The sequence below is a fragment of the Protopterus annectens genome, chromosome 2.part0, assembly GCF_019279795.1.
Source record: "Protopterus annectens isolate FY-2018-M chromosome 2.part0, PAN1.0, whole genome shotgun sequence".
Lineage (NCBI taxonomy): Eukaryota > Metazoa > Chordata > Ceratodontiformes > Protopteridae > Protopterus > Protopterus annectens.
This window is the reverse complement of record NC_056728.1, coordinates 326829193-326846613: the sequence shown is the minus strand read 5'-3', so window position 1 is coordinate 326846613 and position 17421 is coordinate 326829193. Positions and strand designations below refer to the sequence as shown.

Sequence of the window (17421 nt, the reverse complement as noted above, 5' to 3'; positions counted from 1 at the left end):
ATCAGTAATGGTGATGAAAAAGCCTACAAACAAGAGGTGAACCAACTAATTGTCTAGTGTGACAACAACCTGGCTCTCAATGTTAATAAAACAAAGGAGATAATAGCAGACTTCAGGAAGAGACTCAAGGCTCATTCTCCACTCACAGTCAAAGGAGAAACAGTGGAATGGGTGAAGAGCACCAAGTTCCTGGGGGTGCATAACGCTGAAGACTTGTTTTAGTCAATAAACACTAATCACATCGCCAAGAAGGCACAACAGCATTTACACTTTCTAAGAAGGTTGAGGAGAGCAAAACTACCATCTTCAGTTCTCACAACCTTCTACAGGGGTACTGTTGAAAGCATCCTGCTAGTAATCTCTCGGTGTGGTATGCAAACTGCATGGTTTCAGATTACAAATCTCTCCAGAGGGTAGTGAAAGTGATGGAGAGAATTATCAGGTCCACACTCCCATCTATACAGGACTTGCACTCTGCTTGGTGCCTCAGCAGAGCCATGAAAATAGTCAAAGACTGCACTCACCCTGCCCATGATCTGTTCTTGTGTTTGTCTTCAGGCAAGAGATACCGTAGCTTATGCTGCAAAACCACCAGATTAAATAGAAGCTTATTTCCATAAGCCAACAGTCTTCTGAACTCCAGTAATAACATACACCATGCTAGACATGGAGGTCTGGAGTTAAAACCCTGAAGTAATTCACAGATATATGCAATAACTCTATGAAAGTACAAGCTTATGCCTTATGTGCAATATTAATGATGCCAAGTTAACATTCTGTGCAATATGCCAAGTTAGCTTTCAGTGCAATTTGAAATCTGTCTGATTTTGATCTGTGCAATATATTATCTGTGCAATATTTTGGGTACTAACTAAGACATGTAAGTGGAGCAGTCTTTGTGCATGTCATTGTACTTGTTACTGCACTGCATAAATGTCTTACTGTTGTTATTGTTGGGTTAGCACTAGTATATGTGTTATGTTGTGTGTACAGTGAGTCCAAAGTAATACAAGTCCATTTAGTTGCACTGTTGTGCTGTCTGAATGACAATAAAGTTCACTTTGACATCAACAAGCTCCAATATCTTTACAGGTTCCACTCCTGTTACAACAGTAACTGAAAACAAAAAACACACACCTGTTCTTCTAAAGCATCCCTGAACTGTCAACCTTTGTTTGATAAATGCTGCTTTGTAATAGTGAGATTTCATTAAAGTGTAGTTTTGGTTTATTGGAGTCATCTGTGTAATGTTCAGTAAACTGTAATTTTGTTGAAAAGAAGTAGACCCGTGTGTGTGTATGTGTGTGTGTGTGTGTGTGTGTGTGTATATATATATATATATATAGGTTCATAGGTAGGTACTAGGCTATCTGCCTGAAGGCATTTATAAGCCTAGCCAGAATGTGTTGGCTTTCACTGCCACCTTAGATTAGTTCCCTGTGCCTCTGTTCAGCAGAGCCACTGAAGTGATCCCCGGGGTAAACTTTCTGTTTCCCATCCACTCGTCAAGGTTTCTTTTGAAGAGTGTTAGCAAGGAGCTCTGCCTAATGTAGACTGGAATCTTGTTCCAAAGCATGGGAAGTCTCTGGGACAGGAATCTATCCCTCCAGCATGTCCTATTTATTGTTGTAGTGAGGTTTAGATCCCTAGAGTATGTGGCTCGAGGGGATAAGATTTTTTTTAGGTGGAGCATGTCCATCAATTCTGGGTTGGACATGGCCTTGTATGTCAGGCAGAGATCACCTCTGAGTAGACGGTATGCAACCAAGTACAGCTGGAGTTTCTTCAGTCGAGCTGCATAGAGCATCTGTTTGAGGCCAGTGATCCTCTTGGTGAGGTATTTCTGTGGTCATTCCAGCTGTTGTAGGTGTCTTGTAAGGTACATCCCAAATGGGGCATTGTACTCTATGATGGGTATGATGAGTGATGAGAAAAGGGGCACAATGACCTCTTTTGATATGGGTGCGAACCCTTTTGTGATTAGGTGGGCCATGTGGAAGGATTTTCTAACCACTTTGGCAATGTGATTAGCAAAGGTATATATATATATATATATATATATATATATATATATATTGCACTTGTATAAATGTATATATTTGATATACATATATACGTGTATACACATATAGGAGTATAATCACTATGCCAATGTATGTTTGGTCAACACAAGTAGGTGATCAACATGCACATGAGATCAATAATTCATTGGTAGTGGAATATTCCCATTCCGCGGGGATTATCTTGGAGTTAGTATATATAATTAGCAGGGGAGATGGGAGTTGCCGGGTGGGGGCTTGCCCCCATGCAAAACTACTTGGTTTAACCTGCTCTGGGATAATCCCTGGAGCATGGGCAATGTGTGCCAATGTTCTGTGTAAACATATTAATATTACTGGGACTGATATATATATATATATATATATATATATATTTACAGGATAGTGCACTGATAAATACTTACAATTTCCAGCTCAGCTGGGTGAAATAAAAAGCATTTTACTAAGAAAAAAGTCAGAAATGTAAAAATGTAAGCAATAACAGAGCAGTCAAATTAGATACATAGAAAAACTGCATATTAATATTATCTTAAACAAGCAGAATGTAATGTATAATAGATACATTCATTTCTAAAGTGGGTAAACTTTCAATAATTCTGTGAGAGTATAAGAGAAGTTGCAAGCAAACAGGGAAAGTATGCTAGGTGATATGTCCTGAGTTGAAGCAGAAGCATGTGGCTTGAATGATGAGAAGCCTTTGGTATTGCATTTTGCGTGTGAAGTAAGTGATGATTTCCTTTATGTCAATGGAGAGAACTTGTCGAACAGTATGTGGCTGAGATGAGAATGCATGTGCAGTGCTATGGAGTTTTGAGGTAATGACAGTTGGTGTGGCTTGTGAGTTGCACCTCATGTTGCATAAGGAGGGGTTTTATGTGGTTTACCTGCAAGGGGAGTAAATGTCTAGAGTTGGAGTAGTTTGTAAAGTTAGGCTCCTAAGAGTACGTTAGAGCTTTATTTTATGGGTGGACATTTAGCAATTTCTATGATGATACAGGGATGCTCTATGAGGATGAGTTTATAATGAATTTGCAGATGCAAATTTGGATTTAATCCTTAAATGAAACACCTAGAAGACTTCAAAGGAGGTTATCATCATTGTGATTGTATAATCTGCAATTTCAGTATAATCCTGACAAATCAAAACATGCAGCTGATGCCCTGAGAGAAATTATCTATGTGACTATATGGTAAATTTATTTGAGAAACATCTAGAAAAACTCAAAGCAGGTGCAATTGAACATTTTGAGCTACATTTACTGAATGATGTGATTATATCAGGATGGTTAGATAATGCTAGCTTATTACTTTCTAATCATTCAAACTAATTTATGTGATATAGTTGAACTTTCTTGTATTCAGAGCATGTTATTCAAAGGTAACAAAGTTATTATTCCTACTTTTTTTTTAATTTCTTCAAATTTTTGGGTTTCTAATACCATGATGGGAATGGATCCTATTCCTAAGTCAAAGTGCAATTAAAGTTCATGAAATTAGCATTGTTTCACTCTTTAATGTCAGCCAAAAGTGCTCTTCGCAGCACCCACAATGTGCCCAGTAATGACTCTTTTTGCAATTTGCACAGAGTTACATATATTGGTAGTGTATTTAAATAGGATTGTAGACTTTTTTATAAGTCCGTTTGCTCCTACTACTATTGGAACTATCTGGTTATCTTTCTTCCACATTGCTCTTGTTTCTGCTTGCATATCCTGATATTTTTATGACTTTGTGTCTGTCTCTACAAAGGACACTGTAAACACTGGGTGTGGTGATTTCAATGATCGATGCTACTTTTGTCTTCTTTTCCTGGACCACTATATCTGTTTTTCTAGCATTTATTTTTGAACTGTTGGTAATGGGTGATCCCATGTGATGTAGCCTTCATCATTTTCTATGATGCTTTGTGGTTCATATTTCCAGCATTTTTCAGCTACTTAAATACCATAATGTTTGCACAGTCCCCAGTGCACATTATTATGCCTTTCAGTATACATTCCTTTTGCCATTAGTATGTTGCAACCAGCAACAAGGTGTGCAACTGTTTCTAATTCTGTTTTACAAAACCTACATTTGTTTGTTTCTCCCACATGTTTAATGGACTTTGTAAACCAACATGTATGTAGCCCACTATCTTGGGCTGCCAATATTAACCTTTCATCTCTTGGTTTAAATTCACCACTACTTAACCATTCCTGCTTTCAGTCCTGATCAACATTAAGTTCTTCCAGACGTTTTCTATATTGCAACTATATTTATGTTTTTTCCACATTTTTTGCCTTCTCATCTGGTCTTTCACCTTATATTCTTTCTTTTATGTTTTGGCACATTCAGTTGCTGCCTGACTTTTATCTACTTCTGGTTGGATTTCCATTCCTGCTTGATGCCGATATGCTTCTGCTAGCCTAAGCAGGGAAGTCATTTTAGCTTTATTCTCCTCATGTTTCAAAACTTTCACTGCATTTGGGTCTTGTGAAGTCAGCAGATATATGTGGTCTCACGACTGCAGATCTATGCATGTAATCAATTTCAAAGAGGTCCATCCCTCCTTCAGAATGGGGAATATATAATATTGGTATGCACTGATTTTTATAAATTATTTGGTGAGCATGAAGCAACCTTCTTGTTTTCCTATCTAATTTATCTAGCACATTTTGGGGCCAGTCAATCACTCCAAAACTTTAAGTTAGGACAGGAAGAGTAAATTGGTTTATAGCTTGGATTTTGTTCCTAGATGTTAATGCTGTTTTAGGGATTAATTTAAGACTTCTGAAGTACTCCTTGCTAAGTTTTATTCACATTTGTTCATATTTTATTGTTGATCCTTCATTAATTCCCAAATATTTATACACTCCCTCTTGCTCAAGTTCTTTTATATCACCTTCTTGTTCCAAACTGATGTTTTCTTGATGCTGCAGTTTTTCTGCTTTAAAGGTTGCTTTTGCATATTTATCAAGACCAAATTACATTCTTATATCATCTGAAAAAGTTTTGACAACTTGCAGTTGTGCTTTCAGTTCCTCATCTGATGAGATATACAGTTTCAAATCACTGACAAAGAGAATATGAGAAGTTTTTGTACTTTGTTGTTTTCTAGGAGCCAAATTATAGCCATGACCTAAACTGTTAATTAAACAGCTTAATGGATTAAGGGCAAGGCAGAATAGCAGTAGTGACAGAGGGTCACCCTGAAATATCCCCCTTTGGATTTTTATCTCTGGAATTATTTGTCCTTTATCGTGGCTTAATTGCAAAGTGGTCTGCCACTGTTTCATGGTCACTGTAACATAATCGATCAGTGTAGGATGTATCTTATACATTTTTAAGCACTTTTATCCATGCATGTGGGATACTATCAAATGCTTTTTTGTAGTCAATCCAGGCCATACTTAAGTTCTTTCCCTTTTTACAGTTCTCCACCATGACTTTATTTAACAAAAAATGATCCTTTGTTCCGTATGACTTTGTTTTATTGTCCTTTTGTTTTGTTGCCATAATTGACTTTTCCTCTAAGTGACTGTAAACTTTGTCGGCATCAATTCCATTGTATAGTTTATACATCGTCAGAAGGCAAGTTATTGGTCTATAATTTTTTAAGGTCACTTGCAGGTTCACTCTTAAGAAGGAGCATTGTTTTTCCTGTTAGCCAGGTTGGTGTCTGTTCGGGGTGCGCATATAAATAATTCTTAACCATGGCTATATCTTCATGCAAAGATGTTAATACTTTTAACCAGAAGTTAGGTACTGAATCTGGGCCTACCTATGTATTCCTACCTATGTGCATGAAAACATGGTAAATAAAATTCATGAGTCACTCTTAATCATGATCAAGTGCAAATAAAAAAAATGTGATGTTCTGTATTGTCCTAGCAAGTAAAACAAACAGAAGAGATGGTAAAGAAATATGAAATATGTAGCATTTGCAAAAGAAAATCTAAAAGGAAGCAAAAAGATATTCTATGTTTATCTTGGATGAAAGTGGGAGATGACTCGTTCCAGTACAAAAATGCATATAATCGCAGTGACTACTGCTTCAAGTTTCCAGAAGTTGTGTAGTTATGGGATGCAATAAGTTCAAGTGTTGTTTCAGTTTTGAACTCAGCCTTTAATAGAAATGTAGTTCCTGATGATATTATATCAGACAATGTTCAATTTGTGAGCGAGGAATTTCACAGCACTGTAAATCAACGAGATCTCAAGCATGTTGTCTCCAGTCCAAGGTATCTTTAAAGCAATGGGAAAGGTGTGAGATTGCTACAGACAATGAACATTCTCATCAAGAAATTTGGCCATTCTTAATCCTCAGAGTGCTGTTTGTCTATTCCTAAATAAAGAAATATACCACTGCAGTCAGTGGGACTATCTTCACATCAGTTGTCAATTGGCAGACATCTGCTGGCCAAGACTTCCTACCCTTATTTTCCCTGTGATTACCTGAGAGTAAAGAAAGTACTGCTCAGCAGTCATAAAACAGGCAACATAAAGAGAAGGGTTCACTTTCACAAAAAGAAAAATAATAAAGATAACACTAGACAAAAATCATGATTAATCAAGTACAAAAAGTCAATTTTATGGTAGTGTAGTTGGTTCTACAGAGTATGCTAGACTGTATTTTGTGCAAAGTCCTACTATACAAGCATACAGAAGAAACAAGAAACACTTGTCTAAACTACTAGATACAAGATAATCAGTTGTATGAGAGGTAAGATAAGGAAGATGTATTGGTTGATCCAGCACTTCATATACCAGTACCACCTTCCCAAAGTGAAAATGTCCCAATAGGTGCACTTATTCTCAATCATAATCTACACTAGTGAGTGATTCTAGTGATGACGGTAATATATTTTCAATTGATGTTCAAATTACTGAAAGTGACAATTTTTACCAATCTGTTACTTATAAATATTTCATGTTTGAGAGACTAATTAACAAGCCAGTTTATTATACTGACTCCACCAAGTGCAAAATGTCAAACATGTATTTTTCAAAAGCAGATAACTTGCTTTCATTGTTTTCTTTATATCTGTATTTATATCTTGTGACATACTCCCTGGGACTTAGAAATGGCAACTGTAAGCAGTAAGCCCAAACACAAGTGGCCAACCGTTTGTGGATGCTCTTTCTGATTTACAGACATGCCCTCCATAGTAAATCTACACAGTCAGTAGAATCATCGTAGTGGTCTGTCTCCATAGCCATGTTAAATGCTAATGAGGCATTCCAGGGGAGTGGTTTATGTAATTAGCCATGTGCACTACCCTGAAATACCTGCAGAAAGGAAGATATGCAGCTGACTGATACAGAGAGTTGCTCAGCTGCATAAATTTGCATGGAAAACCATGTTAACACAGTCAAAATGCTAAATTCACTCATTCTATTCTAGACAGTCAGTGTTACAGGTAAGGTTAAGCAAGGAGAAGCAAAGAAGTTGTGGTGGTGGGTGGTATGAGTGTGTGTATATATGCCTGCAGGGGTATAAGTGGTCTTGGATGGCTGTGTATGTCTGCCTAGGTGGTTGCAGTAGTGGGGGTTAGGGGATCAATTGTGTAGGTGTATGTATTGGTGAATGGTGACATCTTCAGCAGCTGGAAAGGCCACAGAAGTACCTCACAAAGAGGATTACTGGCCTCAAACAGATGCTCTACATTGACCGTCTCAAAAAACTCCAACTTTACTCCGTAGCATATCGCCTACTCCGAGGTGATCTCTGCCTAACACATAAAGCTATGTCATACCCAGAGCTGTTGGACATGCTACACCTAAAGAAATCCCAATCCTTCTGAACTACACGGTCTAGGGACCTAAACCTTGTCACCACAATAAACAGGACATTCTGGAGGGATAGATTCCTGTCCCAGAGACTTCCCATACTCTGGAACAGGCTACCCATCTATGTCAAGCAAAGGTCTTCATTAGCATTCATCAAGAAAAATCTTGATGAGTGGATGGGAAATAGGAAATACACCCCGGGGATCACTTCTGTGTCTCTGCTTGACAGTGGCACAGGAAAATAACTTTCTTGGGTGGCTTAAGTCAGAGAACCTTGTTGGCTAGGCTTACGTAGGCCCTCGGGCCGATAGCTAGTACCTACCTATGACTTGGGAAATGTGTCTGTGAGAATGACTGAGTGGGGGAGAGGTTTCATGTTACTTGTGTGTGTGTGTGTCTATGTGCTGAGGGGGTATACTTGTGAATGTCTGCATATGTATTGGAGAGTGAATGAGTGGGGTGCCTGTACCAAAGTGATGCCTGAGCAGTCAGTGATGATTGCCTCCAGAAATTGTTGTTTATCACTGGCAGTAATTACACCTGATTCAAAGACATGCAAATTAGCTGATTATGAGGTCCCTTCATTGCACTGAACTTGTCTTTAAATTGCATTGTATTTGATCAGGTAAACTGCATCTTTTTGTTCTTTCAGTTTACTGTCACATAAGGATTCTTTCTGAATCCCAGAGACTAAATATAGTCATGCAGTATTTATTGAAACAATGTATGCAATTTAATTAAATGTTATGTTTTTTCTTTTAATGTAAAGGGGATTACGCATATACAGAGATATGTGAAGCATTATTTCAAGTATGTGCATCTCATTAACAGAGCTACTGCTAATGGGATATGTGTCACATGCTCCTACATACTTAGCAGGTATGAAGAAAAGTTTAATTATGTTAATATGGATGTCTTAGACTCTTAAGGCTATGTCACTGTACAATGAACTATTCAGCAAGACACCAGAATTTGAACTGCCAACTTAACAGTTCAAAAAAAAAGGAAACTAAAACTGCAAAGTTTTTAATATATAATTTTCAGTTGTTAAAGTAAAAACCAAATAACATATCTAAAATAATATTATTTCAAATATATTTCAAGTGTATACATGTTATAAGTCAGAAATAAAGGGCACATTATTTATGTATTTATTTAGCATAAACATGATTAGGAATTGCACATGGTTGATATGCATTCCAAGTCACCTAGCAATGCCCTATGTGACTCATAAATATAGCATGCAAAATGGAGCAACAAAGATGCACAGCTGAATACCTGAAGGAGTCCACATACATAATTTATTTGGAATGGGATTCCATGGCATAGTACATGATCCACAAATGTTTGAATAGCAGACTACACTGTAGAGCAGGGTAAGGATTTATGGGTTTCCAAATGTGGACATACAACACAAATGTCTATAGCCCAACACCTGGTGATCATATTACATCACATATTAAAATATTTTCAGTTTTAGTTTATTTTTTTGAACTGTTAGGTTGGCAGTTCAGATTCTGGTGTCTTGTTGAACAGTTCATTGCATAGTGACATAGTCTTAAGAGTTGTTAAACATAACATAACTGAGCAACTACACCCCCTGCTACTTATATATTCTAACTCCAAGATTGTACTACAGTGAGGAAAAGGGTAATTTTCCCGATCCTCACTGTAGTGCAATGCACTTCAAAACAACGACGCTCCAAAATGTGAACACAGTCTCCGTATCGACGTTTCAGACAGGAATTGTGTTCGCAGTTTTGCCTCTCTGCCGCTCCGTGTTTGTCCTTCTCACTGTCAAGGTTAAGTCACCTCGACATTTTGATAGTAAATTACCAAAACTCATGTAGGCCTTTATGCATGCATATTTGTAATACATCTGACTTAGAGCTAAGTACTTTGTAATACGTTCCTAACCTAAACCTAATCCGATATAAAACTGTTATTTTTTATCACAGAGCATAGGAAGCCCCCTTAGGAGAGTCACTGGCTGACTTCATAAGATTAGCAGTTATTTTCCAGCATAGGTATTAGATAAGACCCAACAGCCTTGATCTTCAATTATTTTTCTTCTTTTTAGTTAAAAGAGATACAGAATTATCTAGGACGAATCTCAGAGTATTATTAGTTTCAGTTGGTCATAAGAAATACTGCTAAGAATTTGTTTCCATCATATTAGTAACACTTGTAATGCAGCTGCTATTCTGAAAACATAAGTGTAGATTTATAACCCCACTTAATGACTTTTGGATGCCAACTATATCCTGTTTTGGTTATTCTACAGGATAAAGAAAGCATTTGTTTTTGAAAATCTGAGGACTAGATTCCAAAAGATTTGCTCAACCACGTGGAATGTGCAAAGTAAAGAGCACTTTGGGGTTGGGAGGCTGTCATAATGGCTACCTTACAGTCACAAGTTGCAGAGTTTGATTCTCACATTTGGATAATTGACTAGGATTAAAGTGGCCCACAAGGGCAGTTAGCCTAGTACTAACCTACAAACCTGCCACTCTATGCAACACATAAGTGAGAAACAATGCAGAATTAGCATGTATGGGGACTAGTGTAGGTCCTTGTAGGACATCAATAGTTACTGGCAAGAAGGTGGATAAGTAATTTTTCTATTTCACTGTGGTCGGAGAAGTAGCTATTGAACTACTGCAGTGAAGATTTGGCAAGTCCTAAGGATGTTTATGTAAGAGTTTCTGGTGGGAGACGGTATCAAAAGCTTTTGATAAGTCTAAGAAGATGGTGTTGGCTAGGCTTCCAGCATTTCTATGGGTGAGGTCTAATATTAACAAAACTCAGTAAAGCACTAGTTGTGCTTTGATCAGGACTGAAGGCATGCTGGGTTGAAGGCAGAAACTGGTTATCTATTAGTTTAAAAGTTGCCTACAGACACATTTTCTCATATTTTTGATAGATGAGATAAAATGGCAATTTCACTTACAGTTTGAAAGATCTGTACTATTCCACCTTTGTACAGTGGAATAATGTTTTTTTATTCCATAGCAAGGGGGATTTATGTTCAGATATGTATCAATTTATCAGAAATGAGTGTGGATATGCAATAGCCTTAGCTGCTGTTTTAAGATATTTGATAGGCAGATTGTCAGGGCAGTTGTAGTAGGCTTTACATTTTTGATGGTATCTGTGGGTACTATTTGTAAGAAGAAATGTTGAAGGTTATTTTATTGAGTAGGGACACCAAGAGCTTGATTGGTCATCTGGTTGTTTAATGACTGTACAGTCTGTACAAAATGGGTATTGAATTGTCTGGCTATGGTAACATTTTGTTTGTGTGTGTTTGTGTTACCCATGTAGCTTGCACTGGATATAACAGTTTATTGACTGAGGCCCAGAACAGTTTTATATTACTATTATATGCATAGTTTAATTGGCTGAGTAAGTTTCCTTATGTTTGGTGAAAAGTTGCTTTGTTATTTAGTTATCTACATGCTAGTAAAGAAGGAGCTGTTTTATTTTTTTTCCAGACCTTCCAGCTTTGGGTCTGTTTCATGAGTTGTTTTGTTGATAAGAATAGCCATGGGGCAGGGCTGGCTTTGACTCTTTTTATTCTGGGGATGGGGCTAGGAAGATTTTATTGAACTCAGAGACACCATTATCTAGGGGGAAGAGTCTTTAGCGACTCCCAGTTAAGAAGATGTAGTGTATTAACAAAAGTGTCTTCATGAAAAGTAGTAAGTTTTCTTACCAGGCTGTAATGATGTGTTTTGGGAATGCTGCTTTGATGTCTTATGGCAAAAAGTGAAAATAGATCATTTAAGCTGTCTGACAGAGTTTAACTGGATGTTTTATTTGGGGGAAGATGTTAGAATCTAGTCAAGGGTTAATTTTCTGGGTGTGGCAGTTATATCTAGTTGGTGTGGTTATAAGTTGGGTGAGCTTGTACAGATGTATATTATTGGTTGGATTTTCAGATTGCATGGTTTGCCAATCTATATTATCACCCAATATTTGGGTTTCATGAGGGAGTTTTGAGGAGGCCTGGCAGAGAATATCTTCCAGTGATTTAGTATTGTTGCACACACATACATATATACGTGTATGTATATGTGTATATATATATATATATATATATATATATATATATATATATATATATATGGGTCTACTTTTACCCATCAAATTTACATTTCAGCAAAATGCAATTTCACAAGTTCATTTTCATTAAAGTGAATTTATCTGAAAATGTACTTTTGTGAAAAAACAGTTCACTGACTCGGGTTCGACGGTTCCGGGATCCTGTGGTGGTGCAGGTATGGTGTTTCTTAACTGGTATATGGTAGGGGACCTTGTTGTAATTCGTGGCACACTGAGGATAAGGGAATATTCCCTTTTCCCCACTGTAGTGCGATCTTGGAGTTAGAATTTATAAGAAGGGGCTTGCCCCATTGCATAAATATGTGTAGTGTATTTTTTTCTTTTGCTGTTCAGAGAATCATGTTTCCCTAAAGTGCAGTATTTTTGCATTAATGCACTTTCGCGAAACAGATTCTTGTTCAGAGAACTGTTTTTTTCCCGAAAGTGCATTTTCAGATTAATGCACTTTCGCGGAAACAGATTAGTGAAATTGCATTTTGCTGAGATGTAAATTTGATGGGTTAAAGTAGACCCATATAAGTGTGTGTGTGTGTGTATATATACACACACATATATATATATATATTATACACACAGACATATACACGATTGGAATTGTCTTGTGAGTGTTTAGTTTTATCATGGTTAGTAGGATTTCCAAGTTAGAGAAAATTGGCAGGGTGTGGGGCAAGAGTGATAACCTTGAGTGTTTTTTGTAGAAAGTGACACTGTTAGCATTTTGGTTGACTCTTCCTAATCTGACAATGTTATAGTCTGTTGAGGCAATTTATTAATTTGTTTCCTGGTGAAGCCAGGTTTCTCTGACAACTAAAATGTATGGAATCTGTATTACAATCCCATGCATACCCTTCAGGGAGATTGTTACAATTACTTTGTAAGTTGGTATGGTATATATGGATAGGGTGAGACTGTGGGTGAAGTGGTAACGATAAAGGAGCTGCTAAGAATATGCTATCTGGTGCTACGTATGCTGGATCTGGGTTTGGGCGATATCACCACTACGTTTTACAGTTATGGAGGTGTGATGATACAGATAAAGCATTTTGCTTTACTTTATGTTTACTGCACAATTTGTGAGTAAAAGGCTGTTGCTTCAGATAATTGGGTTGAACCATAAGATATGAGTACTGATAGAGGTAGAGTGTGATTGGAAGATGACGTTCACATGTATGTTGCTTGAAGGTCACAATACGAGTTTTGTTGGAAATGCGAGGGAAATGGATGTTGGTCGGATGTAAAGTGTGCAAGTAGTGCAAAAAATACTAATATGAGAAGCTATAGAAGGAACAAGTTTCTAAAAATGTATGAAACAGATAGCTTTGAGGGATAGAGGAGGTAGTTATGAAAGTAGGGAGAGTTTATTTGGAGGACGAAGGTTTGATACATACCAAACACGACGTGCTGCACTATAAACACTAAATGTGAGGAAGTAAGATGAACTTTTCTGACTAGTCATGTCCACATCTATTCCTGTTTATAATTTTTTTTGCCGGCATTCTGTTTCAAAATGCTGAACACTAAAACCATAATACTAAAGTTTTGGAAGCTTGCTTTTCACTGTGCATTGCTGAGTATATGACCTTAAATAAACATTAATGAATTAGATTTAAAGTATATATTTGATTGTAATGCCTTGCCAAATTCAAGACACGAAACACGGAGCCTTATTTACTTACTTTACTATACAGACTTACAGGACAGGTACAGCAGACCAACATTTCGCAATTTTAGTAATGCAACAGGTAGAGGAACACTTCCCTTTGGTGCAGATGGATGTGAGCTCTATTCCCATAGCAATTAGTTCTACTATTGATAATACAGGCTAAAACGTTTCTTCCCGGGCCTCCGCTGAAAATTGGCTTTGTTCCAAATCAGACTTTCCCGGTAAATAAATGTTAATAGAGTACAGTGGACAGTGCAGCATTGGGATGTTATTGCACTCCCGAGTTTGCTGTCATTTGGATGAGACGTTAAACTGTGACCTAATCTGGTTGAGTTGGTGGATGTAAAAGATTCCATGGCACCTGTCGAAAATAGTGGAAGTTCCCTGATAACCGGAAAAAAAAACGCGTCTTCCCTGCAAACAGGCCATTAGCCCAGTCGGACTAACCAGTTTTACAAACAATAAAATACAATTAAAACACTAATATGTTATAAGCACTTGATTCTCAAATACAGCACGTGCTCGAATATTGAGTACCAAATAAACCAGATCACAGTTTAACAGAAATGCATGACAATTCAGACTAACAAACGGGCGCACTCAGTGAATTACATTTTGTAGACACACACGCTTACCGCTGTCCCTCAACCTACCTGGCATTTAAAAATTGGTCACATCCCTCAAGCTGTTGTCCCATCCATCCAGCACTTACTGAGTGTAACATTTTCAGCCGCTCAGTCAACATGTATTAAAATATATTGTTTTAATTTTCTCTGTAAACAAGATATATACATGTTATTAGAGGAAGTAATTTAAATAGTTATGGACATAAAATGGCCTAATAACACCCTAGTGTTTCTGACGTACCCTAAAATGTTGTACACTTTAGGGAACCAAGAGTATGCCTGGCTACACCCTTGCTAACAAGCCTGATGTTAATACATAAAGATTAATTGCTGAGCAGAAAACTCTGGCATACCGAATTCGCACACCTTTCTCTCACGTACAGTCAGCTAGGGGAAATACGTAAATATGCGCCACGCACGGAGACTACTATTCATCACTCTGCTATAACTATTACAACATACCATCTGTCTAGACTGGAGATAATTAATCACGTGGCTAAAGCCACCCTTTCTGACGTTAACAGAACTGATGCTATTATAGTCTCGGTGCGCAGCTGTAAGCTAGCTGCTTGCGCTCATAAAGCACTTTTTCAGAATTATAATAACAGCTAGATAAATCTTGTTCCTGGTCATATCTGTGAACACGCAACAGAACCCAACAAATAACATTCAACAATTCCAATGCTGTTTAAACCACTAACGTGAGTTAGGAAAGCTCCCTAACAGCCTGTGATACAATTAAAGTTTTACGTTGCCTTTAGCATCAGTTTACTCTTTGGTTAAGTACTGATGCCTACTTGGTAGGTTAAAGTTCAAAGGTCGTGAGCCTTGGCCTGTAAATTTTATAGCAACATGGCGGCTCAACTGTTGCCACTAGTGAACAGTAACAACAATCACGGCATTCCAATTCTGTTCTGTTATTCTGTTTTCGCTCGGCCAACTTCTGTGCCTCTTGGAGCTGGCTACGAAGTATTAATTCAGAAGTTTCTGTCATTGTATGGGGATCAGATTGATATTCATCGAAAATTTGTCATTCAGCTTTACTCAGATGAATGGGGGCAGTACATAGACCTGCCCAAAGGGTTTGTCATAAGTGAAAAGTGTAAACTGCGGCTTGTTCCTCTTCAGGTGCAAGTGAGTATATTGTTTAGACAAATTATTTGGGTAGTCAGACTGCATACTTTTTTGAAAGTAATAATATTAATTGGGAGGTTTTTGTAGTTATAAGTGATGTTGCTTACTCCTAACTTCATTGTGATTATAGTATAAAGTTTATTGTTTGTAATAGTATGTAATAACAGCAGTGCTCAAAATGTGCATTCATGCTATAAATCGTATATGAAATGTAGACTGTTAAGAAGGAAAGGGTATGGGAGGTTTATTTAGCAAATGAGGTACATGTTGATTTTAACGTTGCTGCTTGCAGTACGCATATAACGTTTAGTTTAGTTGCAGTGTAAATTAGATTACTCTTCCAGTTTCGAGAGTCTCACACTTTGGTAGTCCTGAACTTGTATTCCTTTCCCGCAATTAAAATTATTATGGTGTTTTTCAGACAGGACTATGTGTTGCATCACCTATCCTAGAAAATTAGCTTTGCATTTTGAAATCTAGCTTTGCGTGAGTGGTGTGGGCGTTTCTATGTTATTGTCCATTTACGTATTATGATTCTTCAGTGTTTGATATTTAAAATATTTTGACCACTGAAAGTGCTTCGGTTGTTATGTTTTAGCTGTTACAGTTTGTTTTGTTTACATATCCGCGTCCTTGCTTGCAATTGGTGTGTTTTATTGTTTTATGGAGTTCCATTATAAGTGACATTCTAACAATTTTCACATTCTACCACTCTATGGGTCGAATTTCCAGAGGGTTGGGGTGTGGAGTAACATACTAAGCCGAATAGTTACCCCAAGGCTGATTCTAAAACAAATAACTTTAATTTTCAAATTGGGACTGGCAGAATCCTACGCCCAGTTTCAAACATGCAATATCAAAATATTTTAGTTAATATGGTCACTGTGTAACCCTAAAGTAAGAGAAAAGCCACAGCAAAGTAACAGCTGCATCTGGAAAGGGATTTGGTACTGCAGGCTACACATAAATAGCAGTACATTCCATATACAGGTGGAAAAGATCTGCTGCTTTTGTGGGCGGGGTGGGGCTGTTGTGGAGGGTGGCTGAGGTCTGTGATCACGCCAGTTAAGTGGTTTACGAGTTGTATGAAATTCATTGAAGCAAGCTTGTACATATACTGTTGTTAAAAATAGGATACATTAATTTGTGGTCCTGCTTCCCTGTCCAGCTCCATGGATGGGGATAATGCATAATGGACATGCTGTGTGTCCTACATGCATTCTCCTATCCATCAAACACATGACACTGTGGTACAGAATGACCCCGTGGCTGTGCAGCTCCACCAGTATGGCAGCTGTGGGACTGCAGGAAGGATCTTAAAAAGCAAAGAGTGAATGCCATATACTGTTACAGAATCTCATTATCCCCTCTGTCATAGCAAGAATCCCAGACATTCAGTGTCTTGGTGTTGCAAGTAGGGTTACCACCTGTCCCACTTTGCGAGGGACAGTCCTCTTCGGGCAGCGGTGTCCTGCAAACAAAATTGTAAAAATGGCAAATGTCCTGAGGTTTTAGGACAAATTTATTTCTTACATTTTATGTAATAGTTGCATAAAACAGTTATTCTGTATCTGAAACACCTAAACGTCATAAGAAACAGAATAAGCAACTAACATGCTACAAGAATAAGCTTTTATTTAGGAAGCAACTAACATGCTACAAGAATGAGCTTTTATTTAGGAAAAAAGTGAAGTTCTGTCCTTTGTACTGGCAGTGGGTATATTTTGCCCTGCAAAGTCTGACGTTTGTACCAAAAATGTTCCACTTTGGGCATTTGAAAAGGTGGCAGTCCTAGTTGCAAGATACTGATCTGTGTGTGTCCCTCTCCCTTCTAAGATGTCATTCCCTGGGGTGGACATAGACTTCAGTTTCACGGTAGTGAAACAAGGTGGTGGAAGCTGTTTGCTACAGTGCCTAAAACCTGTTTGAATCCAGCTCCACGTTTTTGGAGTGACTACAGGAGTGATGCAAATTTTTGAATTAATTAAAGGGGCAATGCAACCAACGGAGGTTGTGTGCTATGCATGTGAATGTAGGTTAATAA

At 37.7% G+C, this 17421-nt stretch overlaps 1 protein-coding gene across 1 annotated transcript in view; it reads left to right on the top strand.

Annotated features, from left to right (window-relative positions):
- The first annotated feature begins 14780 nt into the window (after window positions 1–14780).
- ISOC1 (isochorismatase domain containing 1) overlaps window positions 14781–17421 on the top strand; it is a 421932-nt gene continuing 419291 nt past the window's right edge. Inside the window, exon 1 of the mRNA XM_044060807.1 lies at window positions 14781–15377. Coding sequence (XP_043916742.1) covers window positions 15096–15377 — 282 coding nt within the window. The 5' untranslated portion in view covers window positions 14781–15095. The remainder of the gene's footprint in view (window positions 15378–17421) is intronic.